Genomic DNA, 24,991 nt, shown 5'->3' with positions numbered 1-24,991 from the left:
TTGTATTTGTTTCGCTCGACTTGTGATCTGTTTTCTGTATAAATCATGCTGTGCAAAGCCGCTTTGGAAGCAGGGTCATGAATAGTGTGTGAAGTACACAAGTTTTACCTTGTATGTACATGTAAAAATGCCCTCTAGTAATAGAAATTAAGCTGCATTTGAAGTCCATGTTGGAATCCAGGTTGTGTATGACTGAGAGTCTCCACCTTGCTCTTGGTTTCAGTTGTGGATGTGGAGCAGGTCAATTCTGGAGAAGTTCAGGGCTGATGTTGGTGGAGCGAAGGAGCCACAGCTATAGCTGATGGGGGGAAATAGGCGGCAGGAGTGCGTCTGAGTGCATTGTGGGCCTGGAGTTGAGTTGCCTTCGGTTTACTGTGGTTATTGCTTAGTGGTCCCACGCGCGAAAGGTCCAAAAGCACAAAGGTTTTCGGTTCTGGCTCCGTTGTGGCGGAACGACCTCCCCCTCTCACTCAGAACTGCTGAATCTCTGTCCCCATTTAAAAAGGGTCTTAAAACTCCCCTCTTCCAGACTCACTTCGCCCATCATCTCTTAGGTTCGTGTAAAATGTAAATGTTCATGCACCATGACTTTAAGATGATGGCCAGATAAACCTTTACACAGTTATTCCTGTAAGGTAACGTGAATGTTTATATGTATCTCCAGAAAAAAAGTATATATATTACTAGGAAGGTTATTAGGAATCATCGATATTCGGATAAAGTTTATGCAGCTACTCGTGTGATGAACATTGTTTCATATGGTGGAAAGAAACTAACTGCACTTTAGAGTCACACGTCTGCATCTAAGTGTCTCTTCCTGCTAATGTAACGAACACAGTATTTTCTATGAGATGTTCGTCACTTTGGAGAAAACTATCTAATAAATGAAGACATGTCAAGCTGTGGAAACTGCTGACTGTATGAACATGTTTCTCGCCATGATGATTGAGCTCTATATTATATTACAGTACAAATAAATTTAAGTTAAACTTGTAGAGTGATTGAAACACAACCACGTAAACGTTTTAGTGACGGCAACTTTCTTTGTGCTTCGTCGCTATGGAAGTACAAGCCTCCGTAGCTGAGGCTCCCTGCTGAAACATTGATGCCACATCGGAAACACGAGAGCTCAGTCCGTTTGGATGGAAAATGTCGTTAATTAGTTGTATGTTGAGATCGCCGATGTGTCTCGGCGCAACGTTGTGTCACAGTGCGGCGAGAGGCTTTAAATGGTTCCGAGGTCACTGTGTTCACGGCTGTTAGTGGAAGAAATCGGGAAGCTTTCTGTGTTTCAGGTGCATCTCGGATTATGTTTCTCTCCTGCTAACCTGCATTTTTTCTTTTGGCTGCGACTGAGAGGCCTGCAGACCATCGTGGTGCACAGAGCTGGAGAAACTAGTGTCATTCTGTAGTGGTTACAGCTGCTGCCTTTGGACCCAAAGGTCGCAGGTTCAATTCCCACCTCTGGCTGTAGTACACTTGAGCAAGGTACTTGCCCTAAATTGTTCCAGTAAAATTACCCAGCTGTATACAGTAAATGGGTAAATAATTGTAAGTAGCTGAACATTAAAAGTTGCTTTGGAGAAAAGTGTCAGATAAATGAAAAAGTGTTGGTAACATGATCATAAAGTGAACTAATGGCCAGAAATTTTGTACTCTGAGTTTTCCCATGCTGTTTACCCCAAAAGCACTGTAATTATGCATCACTGTAACTTTCATACATTCCTGTGGGATTTTTGTCACCATGATGCCCTTTAGGTGGGTTTGGAGCAGAGGAGCAGAGACTTAGAAAGAAGGAGGTGAATGATTTTCTGTTGTGTTTCTCATTTGTGCTCTAAAATGTATATGTTTCCTGGGGGGGTGACCAGGTGACAGTGAAAGTGTATCAGCAGGGCTTGAGGTCAATAAAACTCGAAGTAACTTAAATATTTTTGAACCACAAAGCTGCCCCCCCCCCCATTGCAGTTCAAGAACAAACTCTGAAACACAGAAAAAATACCCACACACATTGACTGAAACCGCTTGTCCTGAGTGGGGTCACGGCAACCAGGAGCCTATCCCGGCAACACAGGGTGCAAGGCTGGAGGGGAGGGGACACACCCAGGACGGGGCGCCAGTCTGTCGCAAGGCACCCCATGCGGGACTGGAACCCCAGACCCAGCGGAGAGCAGGACCTGGTCAAACCCGCTGTGCCACCGTGCCCCCAGTCACAGAGAAACAATGAGAGAAAAATGAAAGTGTGATAAAACACAAAGGAGAACTGAGAATATAACACCATCAACACAAGTGTGATGCAAACGTTCCTGCATAAACAGGCGTTTATAGGAATGGGGTGAGTCTCTTCCGAATGGCACAGTTACCTTCCTCCACTGGGGCCCCGGACTGTCCTGCAGTGGATGCTCGATGTCCAGGACTGGACACCAAAAAGGTGTGAAGTTTTGTGCCTTTTTTATGTTTCTGTTGCTCTTACATTTATTTTCTACTTTAAAAGGCTTCAAAATGATTCTTTCTTTTTTTTTTTTTTAGGCTTGTTGACACAAATAGTGTTCAACTTGAGAGCGATGCCGATATGAACCTTCTGGCTGTGATTCTCACACACACACACACACACACACACACACACAGAGACAGACAGAGATATCTATAACGTATCAAATCGATGATGATGACGGCGATGTCTGACGCAGACCTCCAGGCGTGTCAGTTGTCCAGATCGGAGGGGTGTGTGCCCTGCGGCGATAGTGGAGCCTCAGAACCTGGAGCGCTCCTTTCCTGTCGGATGAAATGAAAGGCAGTGGCATCCAGCGGCCGGTTGGCCCGCAGCGTTTTGGAACTGCGTCAGGCCCGCTGTTTGTGCGAGTCCCCATTGTTTCCTGTGAACGGCTCGATTGTGCAGGGGGCCGCATAATGAACTCCTCGGGCTTCAACGCTTCCATGCCCATCGTTCGAGGCTATTCTGGGTCCGAGGTCCGCTCCTTTCTCACCGACAGCTGTGTGCCGCATAAAGCTTTTCTGTGTAAGTCCACCGGCGTGAGATCCCAGGGTGTGTTCGCGTGACTTTGTTGCCGCTGAAATGTACGCTTGGCATCGCTGCCGGGATGGAGCTGAAGCAGCTGCAGCGGCGCAAAGGAGCCTCGGCTACCGGAGCCTCGTCTTCTTTTAATCAAACAAGTGAAAACTGTCTGGCATCTTACATTTCTTCACTTTACTTTTCTCCAAAGCGACTTACCATGTTGCACTGCTTTACAGTTCTACCCGTTTATACAGCCGGGTAATTTTACTGGAGAGAATGTGGAGTAAATACCCTGCCTGGGGGAACTACATATGGAGGTGGTGGCACAGCGAGTAGCGCTGATGTCTCACAATGCCTGGGTGGTTCGTGAGGGCATGGGTTTGATCCCTGATCAGTGTGTGTGGAGTTTGCATGTTCTCCCCGTGTCTGCGTGGGTTTCCTCCGGGTGCTCTGGTTTCCTCCCACACCCCAAAGACATGCTGTTCAGGTTCCCCCGTAGTGTCTGAGTGACAGAGTGTGTGTCTGTGTGTTCCACTGATGTATGGATGAGTGACCCAGTGTAAGTAGTGTATCTAGCAGTGTAAGTCACTGCAGTGAATAAGGTGTATGGGCTGATAACACTACATAGAATTCATTGGAAGTCACTTTGGAGAAAAGTGTCTGCTAAATAAATGAATGTCAATGTAGGGGAGGATTCGAACCTGTGACTCCAACTGCTACATTACCAACTGCTACCTCTTAATCCTCTGCTGTGTACCTTCAGGTTTTCTGCTGTCGAAGAAATTTTTTAGGAACACTTCCTTATTAGGGCACATGCCTTTGATATGACTTAAGAGCAGAATGTTACTGCTGTACTTGTTATGGGCTCTTGCCCGTAGACACACTGCACTCCTCCTGTTTGTGTTTTCGACACAGTGTCTGCTGGTTTGACTCCATAGCCCAACAGAAAACAACAAATATAAGGTGTGAGTGCGGAGTGTCGGTTTTAATTGGAGACTCTTTACATGTGTATGGGGCGACGCGCATTATGTATGGCTTAGAGCCCCATTTCAGTATGTATTACCCCCACTTTTTGGGCACACAATTAATTAATTAGCATAGAGAAATTAAGGTAAACCAAGCTGTCGCGTTTAGTACTTTGTTACAGAAAGTTGTGTCACTTTCCGAAAGCTTATGGACTCCATGTAGGGGGAAGGACACTGTCACTGTAGGACACACTGGGACAGGAGACTTTTTAATATCCCCCTTAAACGGAAAGGATTCTCATGCATCAGTTAGTCATTCAGTGCTCAGAGATGATTTATCAACCTCTGGGAAGTAAAAAGAAAAACTTTTTCCTGTATGGACAATGAGTGGCTGCTGTGTGTTTTACATTAACTGCGGTATTACTGTAGGGGCCTTTTCAGTGTCCGCAAGCACTGCATGGGTAATAGGATGTCGAACACTATGGTACTTTTATATTTATTCCTTTAGCTGGTGCTCTTCTCCGGATTTACTGTAGGTACTTTCATTCATCCAGCATACACAGGATAAGATGTTATACCCCATGTGTAATAGTTATTTACCCATTCATACAGCTGGGTATTACTACTGGAGTAATTTCAGGTATGTACCTTGCTCAAGAGTACTACAGCTGGAGGTGGGGATTGAACCCCTGACCTTTGGATCCAAAGGCAGTAACTGTCACCACTATGTTACAAGTTGTCCCCCAGGTCTGAAGTCCCACTGCATCTCTGTTGATCATTACTGTAGAAGCTGGGTCCTCAAATGCAACATATGAGCTGTAACCACTGCGCCCCCTGCTGCCTCTGACAGTGAAGAGGAGGAACTAAAACTCATAGCTGATGGGGGAGGGGGGGGAGACTGCTGGAGATTGTAGGCCAACAGGTTCCTTGTGATGTTGGATGTGAAAACCCTGCATAGTTATGGGAAAATGTTAGTATGAGACGGTTCTTTAGGAGTGAAGATGTGCACTGTGTTTATTTCACTGTTCGCCCTAAAATAATCCAACAGGGTGGGTACTGTTAATAATGTCAGATCAAGGTAAAATGAAGTGAGGATGACTTTTATTCCTTTGTCCTGTTTTCACCGAGAGATCACACAACACAGGGACTCCGTGTTCCTCTGTACTGCTGTCATAGTGGGCGGTCTTCTGAGATGGACATTTCCTAGTGACCGACCCCCCTGCCCTCATTCACTGGCGTTATCCGGCTGCAGCCACTCAAGGTGATGCGGTAAATCTACATCTTTGGACCTAAAGGACCTGGGTTCAAATCCCATCTCCTACTGTAGTAAACTTTGAGTGAGGTACTTACCCTGTATTGTTATGGGGGGGAAAAAAAAGGGCTTCTACTCTCGCTGCACTTATGACGTGAACTTTGCAGGCTGGGTCCCAGAGAGGAGCTTCTGTTGTACCCTTAAGCCTTGCTACTGTAAATGTACAGTTGTGTAAATGAGCCTTGCTGTGCCATTGTGAGCTCAGTACAGCGCAGTCTTATGCTTTGTAAGACATGGCCAGGACTTTTATTCCAATACAAATATATGTAACTCTCACTGAAGACACTCGGAGCACAAGCGCCAGAAGACAGCGTTAGAATTGCACACGATACACGTCTCTGTGTTCGTATGTGTTGTACTTACTGTACAATGTGTGTAAATGCAGTGACGCTCTGCCATAATCCATAAGTGTGGTGCAAGAAATTAAATAACATAGAGTGGGGTTTTGCATTTTTCAGGGTTGGTGACAGACAACATTTTTCTGTCTTCCAGTTCCAAAAAAAGTTTTAAATTAAGTTTTCAGTTGTTTGTTTTCATTGAAGGCAGCATGGTGCCATAGCAAGTAGTGCTACTGATTCATAGTGCGTGGGTAGCGTGAGAGGACATGGGTTTGATTCCCGCTCAGTCCCTGTGGAGTTTGCGTGTTACCTACGGGGGTTTCCTCCGGGGGTTTCCTCCGGGTGCTCTGGTTTCCCCCCACACTCCGAAGATACAGTTTAGGCAAATTAGTGAGTCTAAATTTTGCGTGTGTGTTGCTCTGATGTGCTTATGAGTGATTGACTGTGGGTGGAACGCTGTATATCTTAATCCCAAAGTCACCTTGGATGAAAAGGTGTCTCCTAAACACTACAGAGTATTTTTGGCGAGTCACTTTGGAGAAACGTGTTTGCTTGCCTCTTGTGGGAATTGTGCCACACTTCAGCAGTTTTGAGTGAGAGAGGGCACTCATTCCATCAGAGCAAAACAAGCTCTCGATTTTGGAGAGGAACATTGTCAGTGGATGCTGTTGTCCACAGACTATGGAAGCTCAACTTGTTATCCAGGCCCAAAGCTTCCAGTCTCTATGCTGGTGATGTTGCTGAAGAAGCTCAGCTCTCCATCCCAGACCGCAATGGGTCCATCGATAGGATGTCTGGTCATGCGGTGGATCATCCAGAGACTCTGTCCAGTGCAGACTAGAAAAGGGACTGGAGGAACACAAAGAGCGACAACACACCTGGCACCCGGTGCGAGCTCACCGAACACCCCGGGGCTGCTGCCGACATGCGGGATTCGGGTCCCGGCGGCACAGAGCTGGCACGATGACATCCGGCAGTTGGGGTGAGGAGATGAACCCAGGACCGCAAGCGCATTACTTAACCGGTGGTATCAGCTGGGAGGGATCCTCGTTTCAGCAGCTGTCAGCCGCACCTTGAGCCACGAGCGCAGTGGGGGAGCGGGTCCCGTCCTCGTTCACCATCTGTTCCTCTTAAAACGCTCAGTTTCACAGAGTGCCAGCAGAGAGTGTAGAGCTCGGACCCCTGGATGCGAGGCTGTGCCACGGTGCCCGATAACATAGTGTGTGTCTATGTGTGTGTTTGTGTCTTTTGGCAAGTGTGTGCTCCGCGTGTCAGTGAGTCAGTGAAGTGCGCATTATGAAAGTGACCTCTAGTTTTCTGAGATGTCCGCCTCTTGGTCGAGGACCCACATGACTGCTGCTTCGAACGCATCTTATTTTTGTGGTGAAGGAGAGCGTGTGTGTGGGCGCCACATGGAAGCGACTGCTTAAACAATGCCAAAACCACCGGGCTTCAGCTCACACTTCTCCCATCCTGTCGGGGTGGGGGGGGGCAACATGATGTTGGGACACGAACTGAGGAAATCAGCAGCAGTGTGTTCATATTACACAAACTGCAGCCCCCCCCACACACATCCACTATATGCATTTTGCACAAACAGCCAGATAATTGCAGAGATTTTCCACTGGGTCTGTCTTACTATGACGTCCCAACATGGACTGATGGACCGTGAGCGATAGGATAAAAGTTTATTCTGAAAGACGTATGTTTAAGCCCCCTTTTGCCATGACTACATCCCAGTCCTGCTCATGCCTCGTGGGATTTGTACATATGAGACTCCCTGAGCACCTAATAGTGGCCAGACAACAAGGGGGAAGTTGCTCCCAAATGTGCAGCATAAAGACATGTGGCCCCGGTGCAGTCTTTGCAAAAGTGACACGTGTCTGAATTCATATCGAACGTTTTTTTTTCCCCATTTTATTTTGCTTGTTTAGGTTTCTTGTTCCGTTACTGTGATCTGAAATCGCCCTTAATGAAAACACTCGGGCACATGATTATATGTAAAGGTGAAGACCTGCAGCTTCACTTTTAACGAAGTGTGGAAGATTTCGCTGCCTTACAGCCTGTGTGTGTCCTGCGTCGTTTTGCTGCAGGTCGCTCTGCTGGGAATCGATGTTCTGTCCGCCCTCGTGACGAGACTGCAGGAGCGCTTCAGGTCCCACATCGGCACAGGTACGTCTCGCACGTCCCAGCTCTCCAGCAGCACCTTTAACGCGGGACGAATGTCGCCGTCGCATCCCGCGGGCCTCCATTCAAGCGCCTTGTTGCCCTTGCGAGTCCAAGTGGTGCGTGTTGTGTGCTGACGGTCCCTCCCTTGTTCCCCCTCCTTCCAGTTCTCCCCAGTTTGATAGACCGTCTTGGGGACGCAAAAGACCAGGTGCGCGACCAAGACCAAGCGCTCTTATTGAAGATTGTGGAGCTGTCGGCCAATCCGCAGGTAAAGCGCTGCTCGCGCACACACGCACGCACATACACACTCTGCAGAGTGACTTCTCAGTAAGCAAACGTGCAGACTGTTTCGGAGCGCATTACTGGTAACTTTAAAATCAGTGTAAAATCATGCTCGGCCGCACGCGTCATTAACGTACATAAAGTGCAAGTGTGTCTCCAAGCGTGTGGCGAAATGCCGGCGCAGCGACATGCGTGTGTGTGTGTGTGCGCCTTCCCGCAGTACGTATGGGACAGGATGCTGGGAGGATTCAAGCACAAGAACAACCGGACCAGAGAAGGGCTCTGCCTTTGCCTTATCGCCACACTGAACGTGTAAGTGAGCTCTTTGCGTAAGCGCCGTTACCTTCGCCGGCATCCGTCAGGGGACACAGTGGTATCATTTACTCACTCTTCGCGGTAATTCTCACATGATTGTCTCTTAAAAAAGCGTCCTAAGCTGGATCTGGAACGGCACTGACATCCACTTTGATTTCTTGTGAGACAATCATTCCCGTGTAAAGCATTGCGATAAATCCTCCCCAAATGTTGTCTTTTTCAGATACGGAGCTCAAGGTCTGACCCTCAGCAAAATTGTACCACATATATGCAACTTGTTAGGAGATGCCACTAGTCAGGTACGGACTGCATGTTTTTGTCCTTCGTAAGTTTCTGCATCATCAGGTCGTAGAGTCGTATTGTGTGCGTTCTGGTGAGCAGTGTGAGTTGCGCACAGAATAAACAGGCCTCGTCACACCAACGCCACTGTGTCACATAGGCTTGTGGAGCCCCCTACTGGCAGCCAGTGCACTTTCCTCCGTACTGCAATTCTTACGTTTAATCATTTACTTTTTTCCTAATCAACTTATGATATTAATTGACCGACAAATTATTCACCCATTCATACATCTGGGTAATTTTACTGGAGCAATTTTATGGTAAGCACCTTGCTCACGGGTGCTGCAGCCAGAGGTGGGATTCAAACATGTGACCTTTGGGTCTAAAGGTGGGAATGGTAACCTTTTAGTCTATTCATGCGCCTTGAAGAACTGATGCGGATGTTCATGGAAAACACAGTTGTTTTGTATTCTGCTTGGGCCAAGACTAATCCATAATTCATGTATGATTCAATGCTCTTCCATATGATGTTTGAAACCTGGGGTGCCCTCACCGTACTGTAACGCTAGAGCGCCGGTAGCGTTGCCTTTGCCTGTTTCGGAGGATTTCCTGTACGAATGCATGCCTGGAGTTCGAGAGCTCCGTCATCACAGGAAGCATACTTCCTATGTGCAAGAGGAAGTCGTGCTACAGAAGCAGACCCTCCCATAGAGACACGGAGCTGCAGAAGTTCGAAGCCTTAACTGTGCAGTAATTTGTAGTTTGAACACAGTCAGTATGGAAAAAGAACAAAAATCTCTATGGATTAAAACCATGAACTTGACAAACGCAGGAGTTTCGAGGTTTTGAACGGTTTGTTCAACGTATATTTACATTCATTTATTTAGCAGATGCTTTTCTCCAAAGCAACTTCCAATGAACTCTATGTAGTGTTATCAGCCCACACACCTTATTCACTGTGGTGACTTACACTGCTAGATACACTACTTGCAATGGGTCACTCATCCACACATCAGTGGAACACACACATTCTCTCTGTCACTCACACACTATAGGCGACCTGAACAGCATGTCTTTGGACTGTGGGAGGAAACCCACGCAGACACGGGGAGAACACGCAAACTCCAACGATGATCATGATCTGTAATAATCCATAATCCACGATGATCCGTAATGATCCACTTCCTCCAATGACTGCTGTAGCGTAACACACTTGCCTGCAATGAAATTGTGGTGAACGATGCGGAATACATCTAAAAACCAACCTGTTTCCTTAGGTGCGAGATGTTGCCATGAACTGCCTTGTGGAAATCTATCGGCACGTGGGAGAGAGGGTGCGAATTGATCTCAGCAAGAAGGGCCTGCCTCAGTCACGGTACGCCTGCTCCCGACACCCGCATAACACACACATCGCTGCGTAGGCCATTGCATGGCTGTGCGCTGTGTTTTATACACCTGTTAACAATGGGTGCGTCTGAAACATCCGAAATCAATAATAGGAAGGGTGTCCACATACTTTGGGCCATATAGTGTAACTGCTATTATGAATGTCCTGTTACTTTTATAGATAGATAGATACATCTTTATTGTCATTGTGTAGTACAAGTACACAGCAACGAAATGCAGTTTAGCATCTACCAGAAGTGTAAATAGTAGAATTGTGCAAATGAACAAGTGCAGTTTAAGCTTAAGAAATTTATGTACAACAAGTAAGTAAAATAGCATATGGCAGAAAGCATGTACAGAAGCTGTTGAGCAAATAGCAGTAGGAATACATATATATAAGTATCTGTAGAGTATGTACAACAGTAGCAAGCATAATGCACCATGTATGTACAGATAGTATACATATTATATATCTATATTATACACATATATATATATATATATATATAAATCCATATTATCCATATTATATACACATATATTACATATACATACATATACAGATATATATAAAGATAACTAGGACATCCTATAAATGAACAATTATTTCAATTATTATTATTATTATTATATAGAGATAACACCAGAAATACAGGGTGGAGCAGAACCGCATGATGATTAAAGTCAGTGAAAAACAGTAAAAAAGGCAGTCAGAAACAGTAAAGTATCAGTGAGACATCAGTGACCTGACGGCGAAGTGTAGAGTTCAGTAGGGTGATGATTGTAGGGAAGAAACTGGCCCTGAACCTGCTGGTTCTGGTGCAGATGGCCCTTTACCTTCTCCTGGATGGAAGGAGGTTGAACAGTTTGTGACTGGGATGTGAGGAGTCCTTGATGATTTTGTGTGCTCTGCGCAAACATCTGCTGTGGTGAAGAAGCTCAATGGCAGGTAGTTGTGTGCCAGTGATGCCTTGGGCGGTTTTCACCACCCTTTGCAGAGCTTTTCTTTCGCACACTGTAGAGCTGCTATACCACACTGTGAGGGAGTTGGTCAAGATGCTCTCAGTGATGCAGCGGTAAAAGTTAACTTTTAGTTAGTTTTGTCTTTTCTTCGTGTTATTCTCACATAATTAATGACTCATTAGTCGGTCAATAGGTGGCAGTGTGTGTTACTTTCTGGAGCGCAATGTAATTGAAGGAAGCAACGGAGTTAAGGACAGGGCTGTCGAACACTGCTCGTCGTTGTTATGAACACAGCATTGTGTCTGCGGTGTGTGCGTGTGTGTCCGTGTGTGTGTTTTTGTTTGCTGAGGAGAATGCGGAGACTCTGCAGAGTGCGTTAACACCAGAAGGCTTTTGCTGATTTCCCCCCCCCCTTTCTTTTTCCTTTTCCCTCACCAGGTTGAATGTCATTTTTAGTAAATTTGATGAAGTCCAAAGATCTGGGAACATGATCATGTCTTCTGCGTCAGGTGAGTGCGCTGGGCTCTAGTCGCGATGTTGGACAGCTTGCTGTGGGACAGACTGTAGCAGCACGGCTGCCGTGGGGAAATAGGAGAGCGGTGATCGATGCACGAGGAACGACGCCACTTCGCGTAGTGTGCTGCAGCAGTGGCAGGGATACCCGGGGAACAGTGAGCTCTTGTGCAGGTTTTTAAAAATCACTGGAGGAAATACTGTAGTAGGAAGACACTTTCCAAGGAGCTGGATTGTGTAGTTGTTTCCGCTTTGCGTGTCTAGGCTTGGATGTTCATCGCAGATGAAAGTCGCTGTCTACCAGGAGTCCCTCTGGAGCTCAGAGGGCAGCTGACATGCGGCTCTTAAGTGAGCCTGGCGGCTGGTCTCTCTCTTTGTCCACACAGCACGTTCGGGGAGAGCTCACAATTCACGTGCAGCTGAACGCTGCTGGCAGGAAGCAGCCGTTGCTCTGTGTTTGGGAACGTGGATAAACTGACCAGGCTGCTCTGGAGGTTTTTACACTGAGCACTCAACGTGTGACATGCCCACCTCGCAAACCCTCTCGCAAATGACACCAGAATTTCGGCGACTGGCTACAAAGTGCAGCGATGGTGAAATGCGTTCACACCGGCACTTTGCGTTACGAACATCCGAGTTACACATTTTCAAGGTACAAACACTTCCGAGTTTTTTTAAGAAAAAATTTATTCGAGTTGCATTTTATTGATTTCTGTTTTCTAAAATTTCTTTGTTGCATAGTGAAGATTCCCTTCTGAAGTAGTTTTTCTACCAATGGTCTGCAGTAAAAGTCATTCGGGGGAGGACGGGGGCGGGGGGGGGACAATGTGGAGGATTTACAGCATTTCACAGATATTTTTATTTATGACAGATATACCCAAAACTTTTGCAGAAAGTCCCCAATGGATAAAGGGGGATACGTGACTTCTGTTGCACTTCTTTAGAGCAGAACGGAAAGTGACCAGATGTTGACAAACATGGTTATGTGATGAGTCGCTTCCCCATGGGCAGTGAAATGCAGTCGGGATTTCGCAGCGCAACATTTTTGAATACCGTCTTAAGTTCACTGCCCGTTTCATTCTCCAGCGGTGCCTGACATGCAGGAGGAAAACGGCAGAGTGGAGCTCCTGTACATCAGAACACACTGAATAGGAGGCTGAAGACATCACCTGGTTTTCTTTTCATTTTTCATCTTAAATTGGACTTGACCTCAGTGTTGCTTTGTCCTAATAAAAGACAATAAACTGAAGCGGTGAGCTGTTCAGTGTTCCCTGTCTAACTCCTCATGCTTTCAGTGTTGAGCAGCACTGAGACCCTGCATTGCATGAGGTGGTGATGAAAACAGAATAATGAACAAAAATAAAAATTAAAATGAGTAATATCAAAATATTGAGTAAAAGGGGGTGCGACGGCACGGCGGGTTCAACTGGTGCCCGCTGTGTGGCAGGTCTGGGGTTCGAGTCCTGCTTGGGGTGCCTTGCGACAGACTGGTGTCCCGTCCTGGGTGTGTCCCCTCCCCCCTCACCCTTGCGCCCTGTGTTGTCGGGTTGAGCTCCGGCTCGCCGTGACCACGCTCAGGACATTTGGTTGTTGTTGATGGATGGATGGAATGTATTGAGTCATTACAGCTTTAGCTTATATTTTAACAGAACTCGTTAAACCCCAGTAAATGGAGGGATTGAATTATATTATTAAATTATTACCGATTATGACGTACTAGTGAACTTGCAAACACTTCTGAGTTAAGAAAAGACGTCCGATCCCACTCTGTGTTTGGGTGGCATGGTGGCACAGCGAGTAGCGCTGCTGTCTCACAGCGCCTGGCTGGTGCGAGAGGACATGGGTTTGATCCCCACTCAGTCTGTGTGGAGTTTGCATGTTGTCTATGTGGGGTTCCTGCGGGTGCTCTGGTTTCCTCCCACACTGCAAAGACATGCTGTTCAGGTTCACCCATTGTGACAGAGAGAATGTGTGTTCCACTGATGTATAGATGAGTAACCCATTGAAAGTAGTGTATCTAGCAGTGTAAGTCACCACGGTGAATAAGGTGCGTGGGCTGATAACACTACATAGAGTTCATTGGAAGTCGCTTTGGAAGAAAGCATCTGCTAAATAAATAAATGTAAATTGAGCTACTTGTGTATATTGAACCCTCTAGGAGGTGGCGGACTAAAAGCATCAGCTGCACTTTCTTCACCTTGTTGTGTTGCACAGGAGTGCAGTGACAATCTATAATTTCCATGACTGGCACATTGAGGTCAGCTTCACCCTGTTGTTAAATGAGAGCTTCTTTTGAATAAATTGCACCCCCGCGCCCAGGGCCAGAGACGTCACATCGAAGTGGCAGCGGTGGCATTAGCAGGGCAGCGGCGCCCTCCGCACTCGGGATGAGGATGAACGCCTCCGACAGGACTCCTTCCTTTGGCCCCCTTTCTGCAGAGGTGTCCGCAGAACTGTGGCTGCGGACCTCTTTACACGTCTGCAAAAGGATTGCGGGAAGAGGTGCAAATCCTTGTTAGTACCTACATTGTACCCAACATGTTTAATTGGATTAATTATGTAAAATAATGTCCAATAGAGGTATGGGTCAAGTGAGTCGCACCCACTGTTTCTAGGCTCATGATATGAAATGTTGCTAGTTGCCCATTTCTAGTCAGACGTTTGGACATCGCCGTATCTGCCACTGTGACAGAGCAGTTTTTTTTTTTTTGAATTTCCTGCAGGATGTATACGATCCACTTCCTTGATCGCTGTGAACACTACTGTGCAGAGGACGTAGTAAAAGCCCACCAATGTTGTTTTGAAATGACTTTTGCAGAGGAGAAACCTTTTCTTAAGTGATATTTATGACAGCACAATAGAGATGGTTGCCATGTAGCTCTGAGGCTGGTGAGGGACGCAGCAGCAGCGAAGGGGTTTCGCCTACGGTCGGCTCATTGGACAAAGGTCGATGTGACCGCGTTCATGGCCTAGGTAACAGCCCGTCGAAGCAGAGAAAGATGAGTCAGGGGGCCTGAGCCCTTAGATGGCAGAGAAATGGCCCGAGACAGTAGAAGTGGGCGGGCTCTTATTTTGGCATTTGTCATCCATGTGGTCACAAGACGAGGGGGTGGGGGTGGGGGGAATCGGTGGAATCCACAGAGCCGCTGACACGGCCTGAGCGTCTCCATCCCTGCTTGCTTGCTCGCTCCGCTTGGCGCACGTGTGTGTGCTTGTGTTTGTGAGACGCCTGAAGTATGACGACTGGGGAAGGTAGGTGTTGAAACCGCACTGGACTCCCTCTTCTTGTACAAGTGACTTTTGGAAAAGGTGCTTTTCAGTGTCGCGGTGAAGTACTCGGAGAACTCGAACTGTGCTCGTTCCTTTCTTTTTATGTCTTGCTCAATGGAAAGGATTTCACCCCCCCCACCGGGGCAGAAAGAAAGGTGGCGATTCCGTCGGTCACTTGGCAGCTTAACTCTTTCGTTGGGCCACAGGGTGCTTTTTATGCGCGCGGAAATGAAAATGATTCCCTCTGTTTTATCGTTTTATCAACATGTTCGTGGCTTTCAGTGTCCTGGGCAATGAAGTAATTTGGCAGTGAGTGGGATTAGCTGTTGGGAAAGTTTATTTAAATTCTTTCGGCCGTTATTACGTGTGAAATGCAGCATATGACACGGACAAGGAGCAAATAGTCTGTGGTAGATGGAGCCGTGACGCTGCGGTGTATCTGTTCTCTGTCCTCTCTGCTGACAGATCAACTCCAACACCATTGTTCGGCATCCTGTTAGGGTGCTTGTTTGCCATCGTTTTGGGTTACAAATTGTTGTGCAGTGTTTCAGCCATTGTTTTAGTGTGTTTTTTCCCATTTTAGCATTTTATTCCACAGCCCTTGCGTACATATTATAGTCTATGTACTGTAATACAGTACACTATACTATCCTATAATATACTGTAATGTGCTATAATATAACTGCGTACCGTATATAGTCATGTACGTTGTGCAGTGGAGCCGAAACCATGAGCCAGGATTTCCTCGTGCAGCAGTTTGTTGGGTCGCTGTGAAAAAGAGCAGGAAACGTCCTCTTGATTTGGACGCAGCTCCCTGTGCCGTTTCCAACCGAGCTCACAAAGTGCTCAGTAACAGACATACACCCCATTGTGTGAACTGCACACTGCATCTTCATTACTCTCTATAAATGGCAAAAAGGAGAAAGTAGGACACCGAGGGCTGGGAGCCGCTGCACCAAAGAGGGTTTTGTGCCGTTCGGTGTCGTCGTCACAGCTGTGTTGTCTAGCGATGGCGCTGCCTCCAGCTACTACAGTTCATCCAGCGCCAGAACTCTGTTTGAATGCACAATCAATTGAATGTATTTGTTCTATTATTATTCTTAATAGTAAGAATAATAAATTCAGTATACATATATAAATAATATCAATTCAAGATGTAAATTCAATAATTAGTTTCTGAATTTACATTCTGTTTCTGAACATGCCCATGCGGATATTGAAGAATGTATTTCATGGTTTTTGTACCTATAAAATGATCTATGGAGCTGTTTCACAGTCAGTATTTGGCGCTTGTTTATGGTATCACTGTGGTGCACAGCAGCGAAAATGTCTCTGAAGTCGGTCTGTGCGTCTTGTGTGCTCCTGGCTCTAAGTGTCACTACGTGTGTGCGTTTGGTTCGCGTTTGGAGGGACTGGGCGATATGTGGGTGCGAGGCGCCGCACTTTCGTGTGTCCGCAGCCCAGAGTCCCTGCGGCTTTGCAGCAACGCATGTGAAGACGAAGAGGAAGGTCCGAGAATGGGAGCTTACCCTCCGACCCCATCCCAGCCGTAGACGCAGGCTTCAGGACTCGTTCGGTGTGCTTTAACCATGGCTGTGGATGACAAGGGCGCGGGTTCCTGTCCTAGTGTGTCCCGTCATTCCGCAAACTAACGGATCTTTTACAGTGATACTTTGGTGGAGTCACTAATGCGTTGACAAGGAGCACTGTTACCGCAAGCCCAAGGCCTTCAACAGGGTAAACGCTCACTTGATGGGGTAGGTGCCAAAGGACCAAGAAAAGAAACCATTTTTAACTGAGAAAAACATCATCCTTAAAAAGTAATGATTTAGACAGTCAGAGGTGGGTAGTAACATTACATTTACCGTGTTGCTTTTACTTGAGTACAGTTTCTCCAGAAATGTACTCTTCAGAGTAAATGTTGGCATTGATCCTTTTTTCTTTTACTATAGTACATTCAGATTTTTCTGTGGGAGAAGCCATGAACACAATCTTATAATTAAAATAATGCACATGAATATTTGTACACAGTGGGGGCGCGGTGGCGCAGTGGGTTGGACCAGGTCCTGCTCTCCAGTGGGTCTGGGGTTCGAGTCCCGCTTGGGGTGCCTTGCGACGGACTGGCGTCCCCTCCCCCTCCGGCCTTACGCCCTGTGTTGCCGGGTAGGCTCCGGTTCCCTGCGACCCCGTATGGGACAAGTGGTTCTGAAAGTGTGTGTGTGTGTGTGTGTGTGTGTGTGTGTGTGTGTGTGTGTGTATATATTTGTACACAACAAGTGAAATGAACATTTCCCAGAGTGAAGCACAATATGATAAGTGACAATGTATGGATTTGACTGCAGTGATATGTGAAACTCTAGGGTTAGGGGTGGGTGGTGTAGCTACAGTTAGAGCTGTAGCCTTACATTCAGAGGACCAAGATTGGAAACCCACCTCCTGCTCTGCCTTTATTATAATGCCTATAAACATAGACAGGGTGTTATGTACATGTAGGTTATTGCTTTGTTCTGAGCAACTTGGCAATTTTCAATTAATTTCTCTTAACAATAGGTTTCTAAAAAATGATTAAAAAAAAAAAGTTATGGAACTACAGAACAATTGATAGCATAATGGTTAGAGCTGCTGCCCTTAAATCTGAAGTACCCTTGAGCAAGGTATGGTATGGTAAGTGCCGAGTCGAAGCCGACCCATAGCGACCACTCGCGTGGTTTTCAAGGCAAGTCAAGGGAGGAAACAGAGGTGGCTTGCCAGGTTCTTCCTCTGCATGGCGGGGGAGGCAAACACAGGGAGAAAGACAGGGCCACCGCACCCCAGGCAGGACTTGAACCCCAGACTTGCTACACAGCAAGGCACCGGCCAAACCCACTGCGCCACCACGCCCCTTTGAGCGAGGTATTTACCCTAAAATTACCCAGTTGTATAAATGGGCAAATAATAGTTAGTAGCTCAGCATTGTAAGTTGCTTTGGATAAAAGTGTCAGCTAAATGGATAATATAAAAAATCAATGGGACATTTCCATATACACACCGTACCTGTGTTGGTGGTGTTACAGATTTACGATTCCTAAATAAAGATATGAACATTTCCCTGTTTTTAAATTTGACTGTTTTCTTTGCTTTTTTACTTTCTAAAATGTGTCTTTTATGAAGTAGAGATCACTTGCACTTTTACTTCACACCTTTAGAGGACAGTGAAATGCACTGAGAACAGACACTTGTGGTGCTGAGGGGGGGCAGCATCTCAGAGCTGTATTGCTCTGATTTCATCCAGCGTGGTGTTATGGTTTTTTCTATTAGCTATTATTATAACCATTTTATAATTATAACTGTGTCTGAGATTTTTACAGAAACTGTCCAGCAAATAAATTCAGGCACGTGTCTGTTATAGTCTGTTACTTTTTCAACTGGAAGCTGAAAAAGACTAGGTGCTGACAAACATGTTCATGTAATACTTTGTTCTCTTCCTTGAGGTTTTTTGTGTTACGCTGGAGCTGAACAGTAGATGAGTTTACCTGGAGTGTGATAGTTGTACTGGGGAGGTTTTTTCCTGTCCCTTTCTCGTCACCATGGTAACGGAAGGCGGCTGGTAAGCTCTGTGATGTCACCGCAGTGCGGTCAGAGACCCCTGGTTTGCACAGAAAGGTTGAGTCTCAGCAGATGACAAAGAATCAGGTTCCTACAAGTTGGAGTGCACAAAACATCAGTCGTGGCAACGGAACTCTGTCCTCCACCGTCAAAAATAGTCTTTTGTGTCATTTTAGTTGACGTGCGAAATCACTATCCCAGTTGAAAGAGCCGCATGTTAGTGCAGCGTTCAGATGCGACGGTCGGCTGCACGGAGAGCCTTCGCGAGGCATTCGCTTCTTCCCGTGGGGCTCGTATTTCTTCCTCTTTGTTTGCCGAGACTAAGCAGGGAAGCAATTTGATATGTCTAAATTAACAGTGCCCTTAGTCTCTGACACCATTGCCAACTCAGATATTTTGTGTGGTTGGGCGGTTCATCTTAGACTCTTGGAGCTCATTGAGACCTATGACCGCTTCTGACTCACTGACTAATTTACTGCATTTGCAGGCATCTACCTTGAATGACTCGGTATAAAGTGTTATGGGAATGAACGTATTGGAGGAAATTGTATGAGAGAGGAGACACTTTATTGTCATCGTATGCAATGCAATACAGCAAAATTTTGTGTGGCAGCCCTAAGAACAACCGCGACAGAAAGAAAAAAAAAAAAAAAAAAACACTTCAAATAAGGAAATAAATGAACGAATTACAATTTTGAAATCCTTTCATGTAGCTTTTCTGATGCTCATGGCCTCGGCTTGTGGGGGAATGCATAGCTTATACTGCACCAACTGTTGTTCACATAGACGCACAGCCCTCCTCCTCCGCTCTTCCCGGAGTCCCTCGTCCGATCTGCTTCTGATCTCGTCCATCTTGTTGGTAATAGACCTGGGGATGGCGAGGAACAGGCTCGGAAGTGCCGGTCTGTACCGGTTAGCCTTTAGTGGAGCACGTGGCCCGGCCTCACGTCCCTGCTTCCGTTTCCTCTCCCTCTGTCGCCCACACTACCTCGCTGGTGGGACGGCAGTTCCGATGGGCTCTGGGGGGCCTAGCGTCTCCAAGGGGCTGAAAGTGGTGTGTCTGGTGAAAAGTGCCTGAGATCGGTAATATCGGTTATCGGCATATCGGTAATACGCGCCGAAAGCTGCTACTGTGCTGAGGGAGAGCCGAGCCGCTGCGTCTACATGTGAAACTGTATCGCACACCCTTTGTTTTCACTGTAGCTTTTGTGTTTTGGTGGACGTGTACGGATTGTCAGGAGTGGACACTTGCGCTTTAGAAATCTCCTCTTCTTCACCATGCAGTTTAAAATTAATTACTTGCTTTGCGTTTACTCAAACTTATAATAAATGAGCTGTTTATTTGGCTGGCAGTTCAGGGAAAAATACCTTGGTATAGTGGAGATAGGATCTGGGACAGCATCCTGCATTTATCATTTTTAGAGTAGAAAGTAGTGCAACTTAAATATCAGAAGTACAAGTTATAGTTTTGGTGCAGCTTAATAATAACAGCTTCATAATGCGGTTTCAATGGACAATAAAGTATATTTTGTCGGAGGCTGTTATGGAATTTGTAGGGGGCAAAAACCAGTGCCCAAGAAGGTAAGAACAACCACAGAAGAGTATACGCACACACGCACACGCGCGCACACTCTGAAGGGTGCATAGCACCAACAACTGGGCTCGAGTGTGGAGTACGGACATCGGGAGCGAATGCAAATCCTCCACTTTTTTGACCTGTGTGCTCGTGTCATGTTGACAGCGTGATCTCTCTGTGCTACGGCAATTGCCAACCGTGCAGCTGCACTGTTCCCCTCCACAGTAACGTGCATCATGATGATGGAAGACGCGAACATGGAACGGGTCCTCGAAGGATTTTAATTAAAGTTAAATGAGTCATTTAATGCAATCATTTTTAATTAAACTAGTTGCTCGAGGACTCGTTTCAGCCCTACCTCAGCCCCAGCGGAAACCCGTTTCTCTTTCCGTTTCAAGCGGCAGGAGCCCCACCTCGAGTGCTCTTTCAATGCGGTACGTTTCGTACGCGGAGATGCACACCGGTGATGTCCGCTGTTCTTGTGAAGCTGAGGAATCCAGAGATAGACTGTTACCACGGTAGTGCGGTGAGACCAGCCTAATGAGTGTTGGTGTCACATGGGGCACATCTTGTTGAGCAACATTACACCTGTGCTGGGTGGGGCGGTTGGTACCCCTGGCCGTTTCATTACATTGGTTCGACACCTAGGGCATGAGGTACCGCTTAATTGGCTTGGCATTTGTGGCAAATATTAATCGTCTGTTCTACTTCAGAGTAACACACACATTTGATATAGTGTGTGAGTGACAGCGTGTGTGTGTTCCACTGATGTATTGGTGAGTGACCCATTGCAAGTAGTGTATCTAGCAGTTTAAGTCACCTTGGTGAATAAGGTGTGTGTGTGGGCTGGTAACACTACATAGAGTTCATTGGAAGTCACTTCAGAGAACAGTGCCTGCTAAATAAACAAATGTAAAGTCTGATTAGCTGCGACTTATTTGTTCATCCAAAGTGACTTACAATGTTATGGTAATTACAATTATTTACCCATTTATACAGCTGGTTAATTTTACTGGAGCAGTTCAGGATAAATACCTTGTTGAAGGGTACGATAGCTAGAGGTGGGATTTGAACCTGTGCCCTTTGGGTCCAAAGGTAGCAGCTCTAACCGCTACACTACCGGCTGCCCCTTCTTCTGGATTGCTTCTCAGTCAGTTAGCCCTGTACCCTTAAAATGCATATCTTAAGTTTGCGGTGCCAGATATTGATCCATGCAGTCATCGAATTTAAGAGTGAGATGAGCGGCGAGCCGTCAGTGATGACTGGTACATTTCCCAATTACGTGTTGCTAATAAAACATGTTCTCAGTTGATACTGTGCTGCTGCCTACATGCTTTTGTGCAAATAGGTACTTTCTGAATTCAGTGTCGGCACTACGGTGTCGAGGCCCATCGCTTACCGTCACTGTTATTTCAACGTCGTAGTGAAGTCTCGTATGTGAAATAAATATGAAATAAATGATTGCAACTGATTCCATCCACACAAAGAACTGAGATGCGCTCAGCTTCTTCCGCAAAGAGGGTGCAAGATCATAGTGACGTACTACCAGTACCACTCAGCCCCTTTATAAAAAGGTTTTGACAGCATTGACCGTAGTGACACAATGGCTACGGACCCCTCGGGGACCAGACAGGTCCTCCCCCTGCCCTGCCCAGCCTCCCCCCCCCCTCCACTCCACACCCCCGGCACTGACATGCACACAGGAAGCAGGTCAGCCAGAGAGACAGTGTTGGGAGGACTGACCGTGTGAATCTGCGAGCCGGGAGCCGGGAAGCAAGGGGTCTGTCTCGGAGAGCGGGCCACCCCCCCACGGCGGCATGTTCCGGAAGCTGGTCTGCAGGAAGCTCTGCTCTCGTAAGTGCTGCCTTTGCTTGCTAAAGGGTAACGTGGGGAGGGGAGAACAGTTGGGTTTGATATCACTGGGAGGGCGGTCCTGCACGTTCTCACTGACGGTGGGGAAACGAAGAAGGGAAAGGCACCATTCAGACGGAGACGCAATGAAATGTGACACCGTTAACATTAGTAAATACCTTAGTAAGTGTTGCGGACTGCGGACGTGACTCCGGAGTTGTACTTGGACAGAGGTGGGCTGCTCGCGTCTTCGGATGTCCTTCGTCTTCCACTTTTGTCCATGCTGCAGATCGACGTTGAGCGAGCGGTGCTGCGAGTCATGATTTGCCACAGTAACCTTGCGCTTTGTGTCCGACAAGCTTCATGTGTCTAAATGTCATTGAGCGAGAGGAATGGTGTGAAAATGTACACGCGGTGCGCTGTCCGCCATGGGGGGCTGTGCGGATGCGCTGAATAATTAATGTTGATCGATCACCGGTCTGGAAGTTTTTTATGTCCCCTTGGTCTCGCAGGCATGGCACAGAGGGTAGTTTGCATGACTTCATTTGCAACTGAGAGCATAAATCAATCTTCTGACTGGTCTACATTGGACTGTGGACTTCAGAGGGTGGTACTGGTCCTCAGTATTAACCCTAAGAGGACATCTGTTGAGGTTCGTTCTGCCCCGGATAATACGCTGAATGTGAGAATCATCCACCGCCGTGAGGAGTGTACCCAGAGCCCCTGGTTACATTGCTGAAAGGTTACCTACCGCCCAGTTGTGAAATGACGTTTAGCTGTTTGGGTTCCGTTAAACTGGAAGGCTCAGTCAGTCAACTTTTGGGGGACTTGAATTTGAAGAATAGGGCGACAGTTATGTCAGACCTACATTTACATTTATTCATGTAGCAGTCACTTTTCTCTAAGGCAGTGTACAAAAGAGAGTAAACAAAAGTCCTTTTCACCAACACACTTTAGATGAGCTTTACATGCGGACACATGATTGTCAAAAGCAGTCAGTTTGCCCCCCACTACTGTTTTTCCTGCCATGTGTTACATGAGTAGATAGGTGTGGAATTCATAAGAAATACAAACGTGATCGTGACGAACAACAAGATGCAGATGTTCGTAGTCTCCTGTCAGATCACGGAGAGTAGTGTGTATGAAAGATGTGTTTTGTGACCCTTCTTGAATATGGAATGGGATTCAGTAGCTCTGAGTGTCAGAGGAAGATCCTTTCCACCACATTGGAGCCAAAACTGAGAACCTGTACATTTTCCATTTTTAATCTCTCGGGTGGGCACCGAACGGCCGGAGGCGGAGGAGCAGAATGTTCTTTCTGGGGTTTAGGGAGTGATCCGGTCCTGTAGGCATAAGGGAGCAGAGCCATTGATTGTCTTGTAGGCCATAACCACAGTTTTGAACTTGATGTGGACAGCAAGACAGATGAGGAGGAGAGATACATGGGAATGGTTTAGAAGGTCCGACACAGCTCATACAGCAGCATTGTGGGTCGGCTGGAGAAGTGACTTATGACTGGGAGTGAGTGAGTAAATACCTGCGTTGTGTTTGTTTACAGATAAGAACTTTGACGACGAAGACTCTGCGGATGGAAGCAGGTCCTGTTCCTCTGCTTCGTCATGTAAAGGTGGACCTAGGGCATTTTCCACAGGTTCTGTGCGCAGACGGTTCTCAGGATCTGGCCCGAAGGCTCCAGGTGAGAAATGGAAACCCACTGCTGAGAACCGACAGAAACACACTTTGTTTTCCATTCTCATCCATTCCAAGGTACTGCTCTCCAGCTGAGTAGGAAACGGATTTTTGCAGACCTCTCGGCTGCCTATCTGCCCCTCCAGTTCAACTTGCAGACCCATGCTTGCACATGTTTTGACAGTCGGTTGCACAGGAGTTAGATCCATCACCAGGTGAAGATCGCTTGTTTTTACTGGGCTATAAAAAGGTAAATGAAGAGAAAAATCTAGATGTTAGAAGAATTTGCTGTGATTAATCAAAATTAACTGCTTTTCTAACATTCACTTACGTTACATTTTTGAGCTTGGTAAAGATAATAGTATTTAAAGGTAAAAAGCAGTAGTGATCATTTAAACAAATTCATATTGTTCAAGGGCATCTTCTAGTGTTAAGTCTGTAAATTCAGGCTGTATACAGTTTCCAGCCGCTGGAACTTTCATTAATTATTAAGAAGTTACGTCTGCTCACCTGCTGTGAGGTAAATAGGTGGTAATTGACATTACTGTGTAAACCCAATGGACTGTGATGCTATGTGAGTTGGGCTGATGGCCACCTAGATCATAGATATGCTGCCCTGGTGCTTAGAGCTCCTGGGAACGGAAGCTTTAGTTTCAGCTGAGCTTGTTATTATTCTTTAGTGAGCTATTGATTGAAAGCACTGCACAACAACAAATGTGAAAACGCCTTGTAATGTCAACGAAAGGGCTTGGATGTTTATGCACTGGGAATCAAAATATAACTGGCTGCACTTCTGACCTGAACGGCTGTCCGAGGAGCCTTCCGATCCTATTTCAGGAACTCTCCAACAAAGAAGACATGAAAAGAAGTTCCAACCAAGAAACATAGCATCATCTTCAAGGATTCCTGTCTTCTGATTCTTCCCTGGTCCAAGAGCGGAATACTCCCTCTGTAACATTTGTAAATAGATAATCAACCAACCAACCAACCAACCAACCAACCGCTTCTCCCGAGCGGGGTCGCAACGAGCCGGAGCCTAACCCGGCAACGCAGGGCGCAAGGCCAAAGGGGGAGGCAACACACCCAGGACAGGATACCAGTCCGTCACAAGGCACTCCAAGCAGGGCTCGAACCCCAGACCCGCCACACAGCGGGCACCATCCGAACCTGCCACGCCACCACGCCCCCCATAGATATCTCAAAGGATATTTTTTACTTTTCTGCAAGAAATAACATATCTTTGTAACAAATCATATATGTATATATACAGTCCTTTCAGAAAAAAAAATCACTTTTTTATGTTGCAGCCTTATTCTGGATTTGTTTAAATTCATTTCCCCCCTCATCAACCTATACTGAATACCCCATAATGACAAAGTGAAAAACAGGATTGTAGAAATTTTATGTTCTGCAAACAGAACCAGTGAAGTCTCAAATGTCTGTTTCGGGATTTTTAGTGCCCAGAAATTTGGAAGTAATGTATGC

The 24,991-nt window shown here is 46.5% G+C and overlaps 1 protein-coding gene across 14 annotated transcripts in view; it reads left to right on the top strand.

Annotated features, from left to right (window-relative positions):
* The window catches only part of LOC108930825 (CLIP-associating protein 1-B-like), a 75,638-nt gene that overhangs the window by 11,374 nt on the left and 39,273 nt on the right, over nucleotides 1-24,991 (top strand). For 13 of the 14 annotated variants that reach the window (XM_029251671.1, XM_029251667.1, XM_029251663.1 and 10 more), the window contains 7 exons: nucleotides 7,722-7,800; nucleotides 7,962-8,065; nucleotides 8,300-8,391; nucleotides 8,618-8,693; nucleotides 9,951-10,048; nucleotides 11,461-11,531; nucleotides 23,376-23,513. In XM_029251671.1, the coding sequence (XP_029107504.1) occupies nucleotides 7,722-7,800; nucleotides 7,962-8,065; nucleotides 8,300-8,391; nucleotides 8,618-8,693; nucleotides 9,951-10,048; nucleotides 11,461-11,531; nucleotides 23,376-23,513 (658 nt within the window). Of the gene's footprint in view, nucleotides 1-7,721; nucleotides 7,801-7,961; nucleotides 8,066-8,299; nucleotides 8,392-8,617; nucleotides 8,694-9,950; nucleotides 10,049-11,460; nucleotides 11,532-14,685; nucleotides 14,788-23,375; nucleotides 23,514-24,991 lie in introns of those variants that run through there. The other variant, XM_018746265.2, reaches the window with a different exon arrangement.

Source organism: Scleropages formosus, chromosome 5 (genome assembly GCF_900964775.1).
Source record: "Scleropages formosus chromosome 5, fSclFor1.1, whole genome shotgun sequence".
NCBI classification, from domain to species: domain Eukaryota; kingdom Metazoa; phylum Chordata; class Actinopteri; order Osteoglossiformes; family Osteoglossidae; genus Scleropages; species Scleropages formosus.
This window is presented reverse-complemented; position numbering and strand designations above follow the sequence as displayed.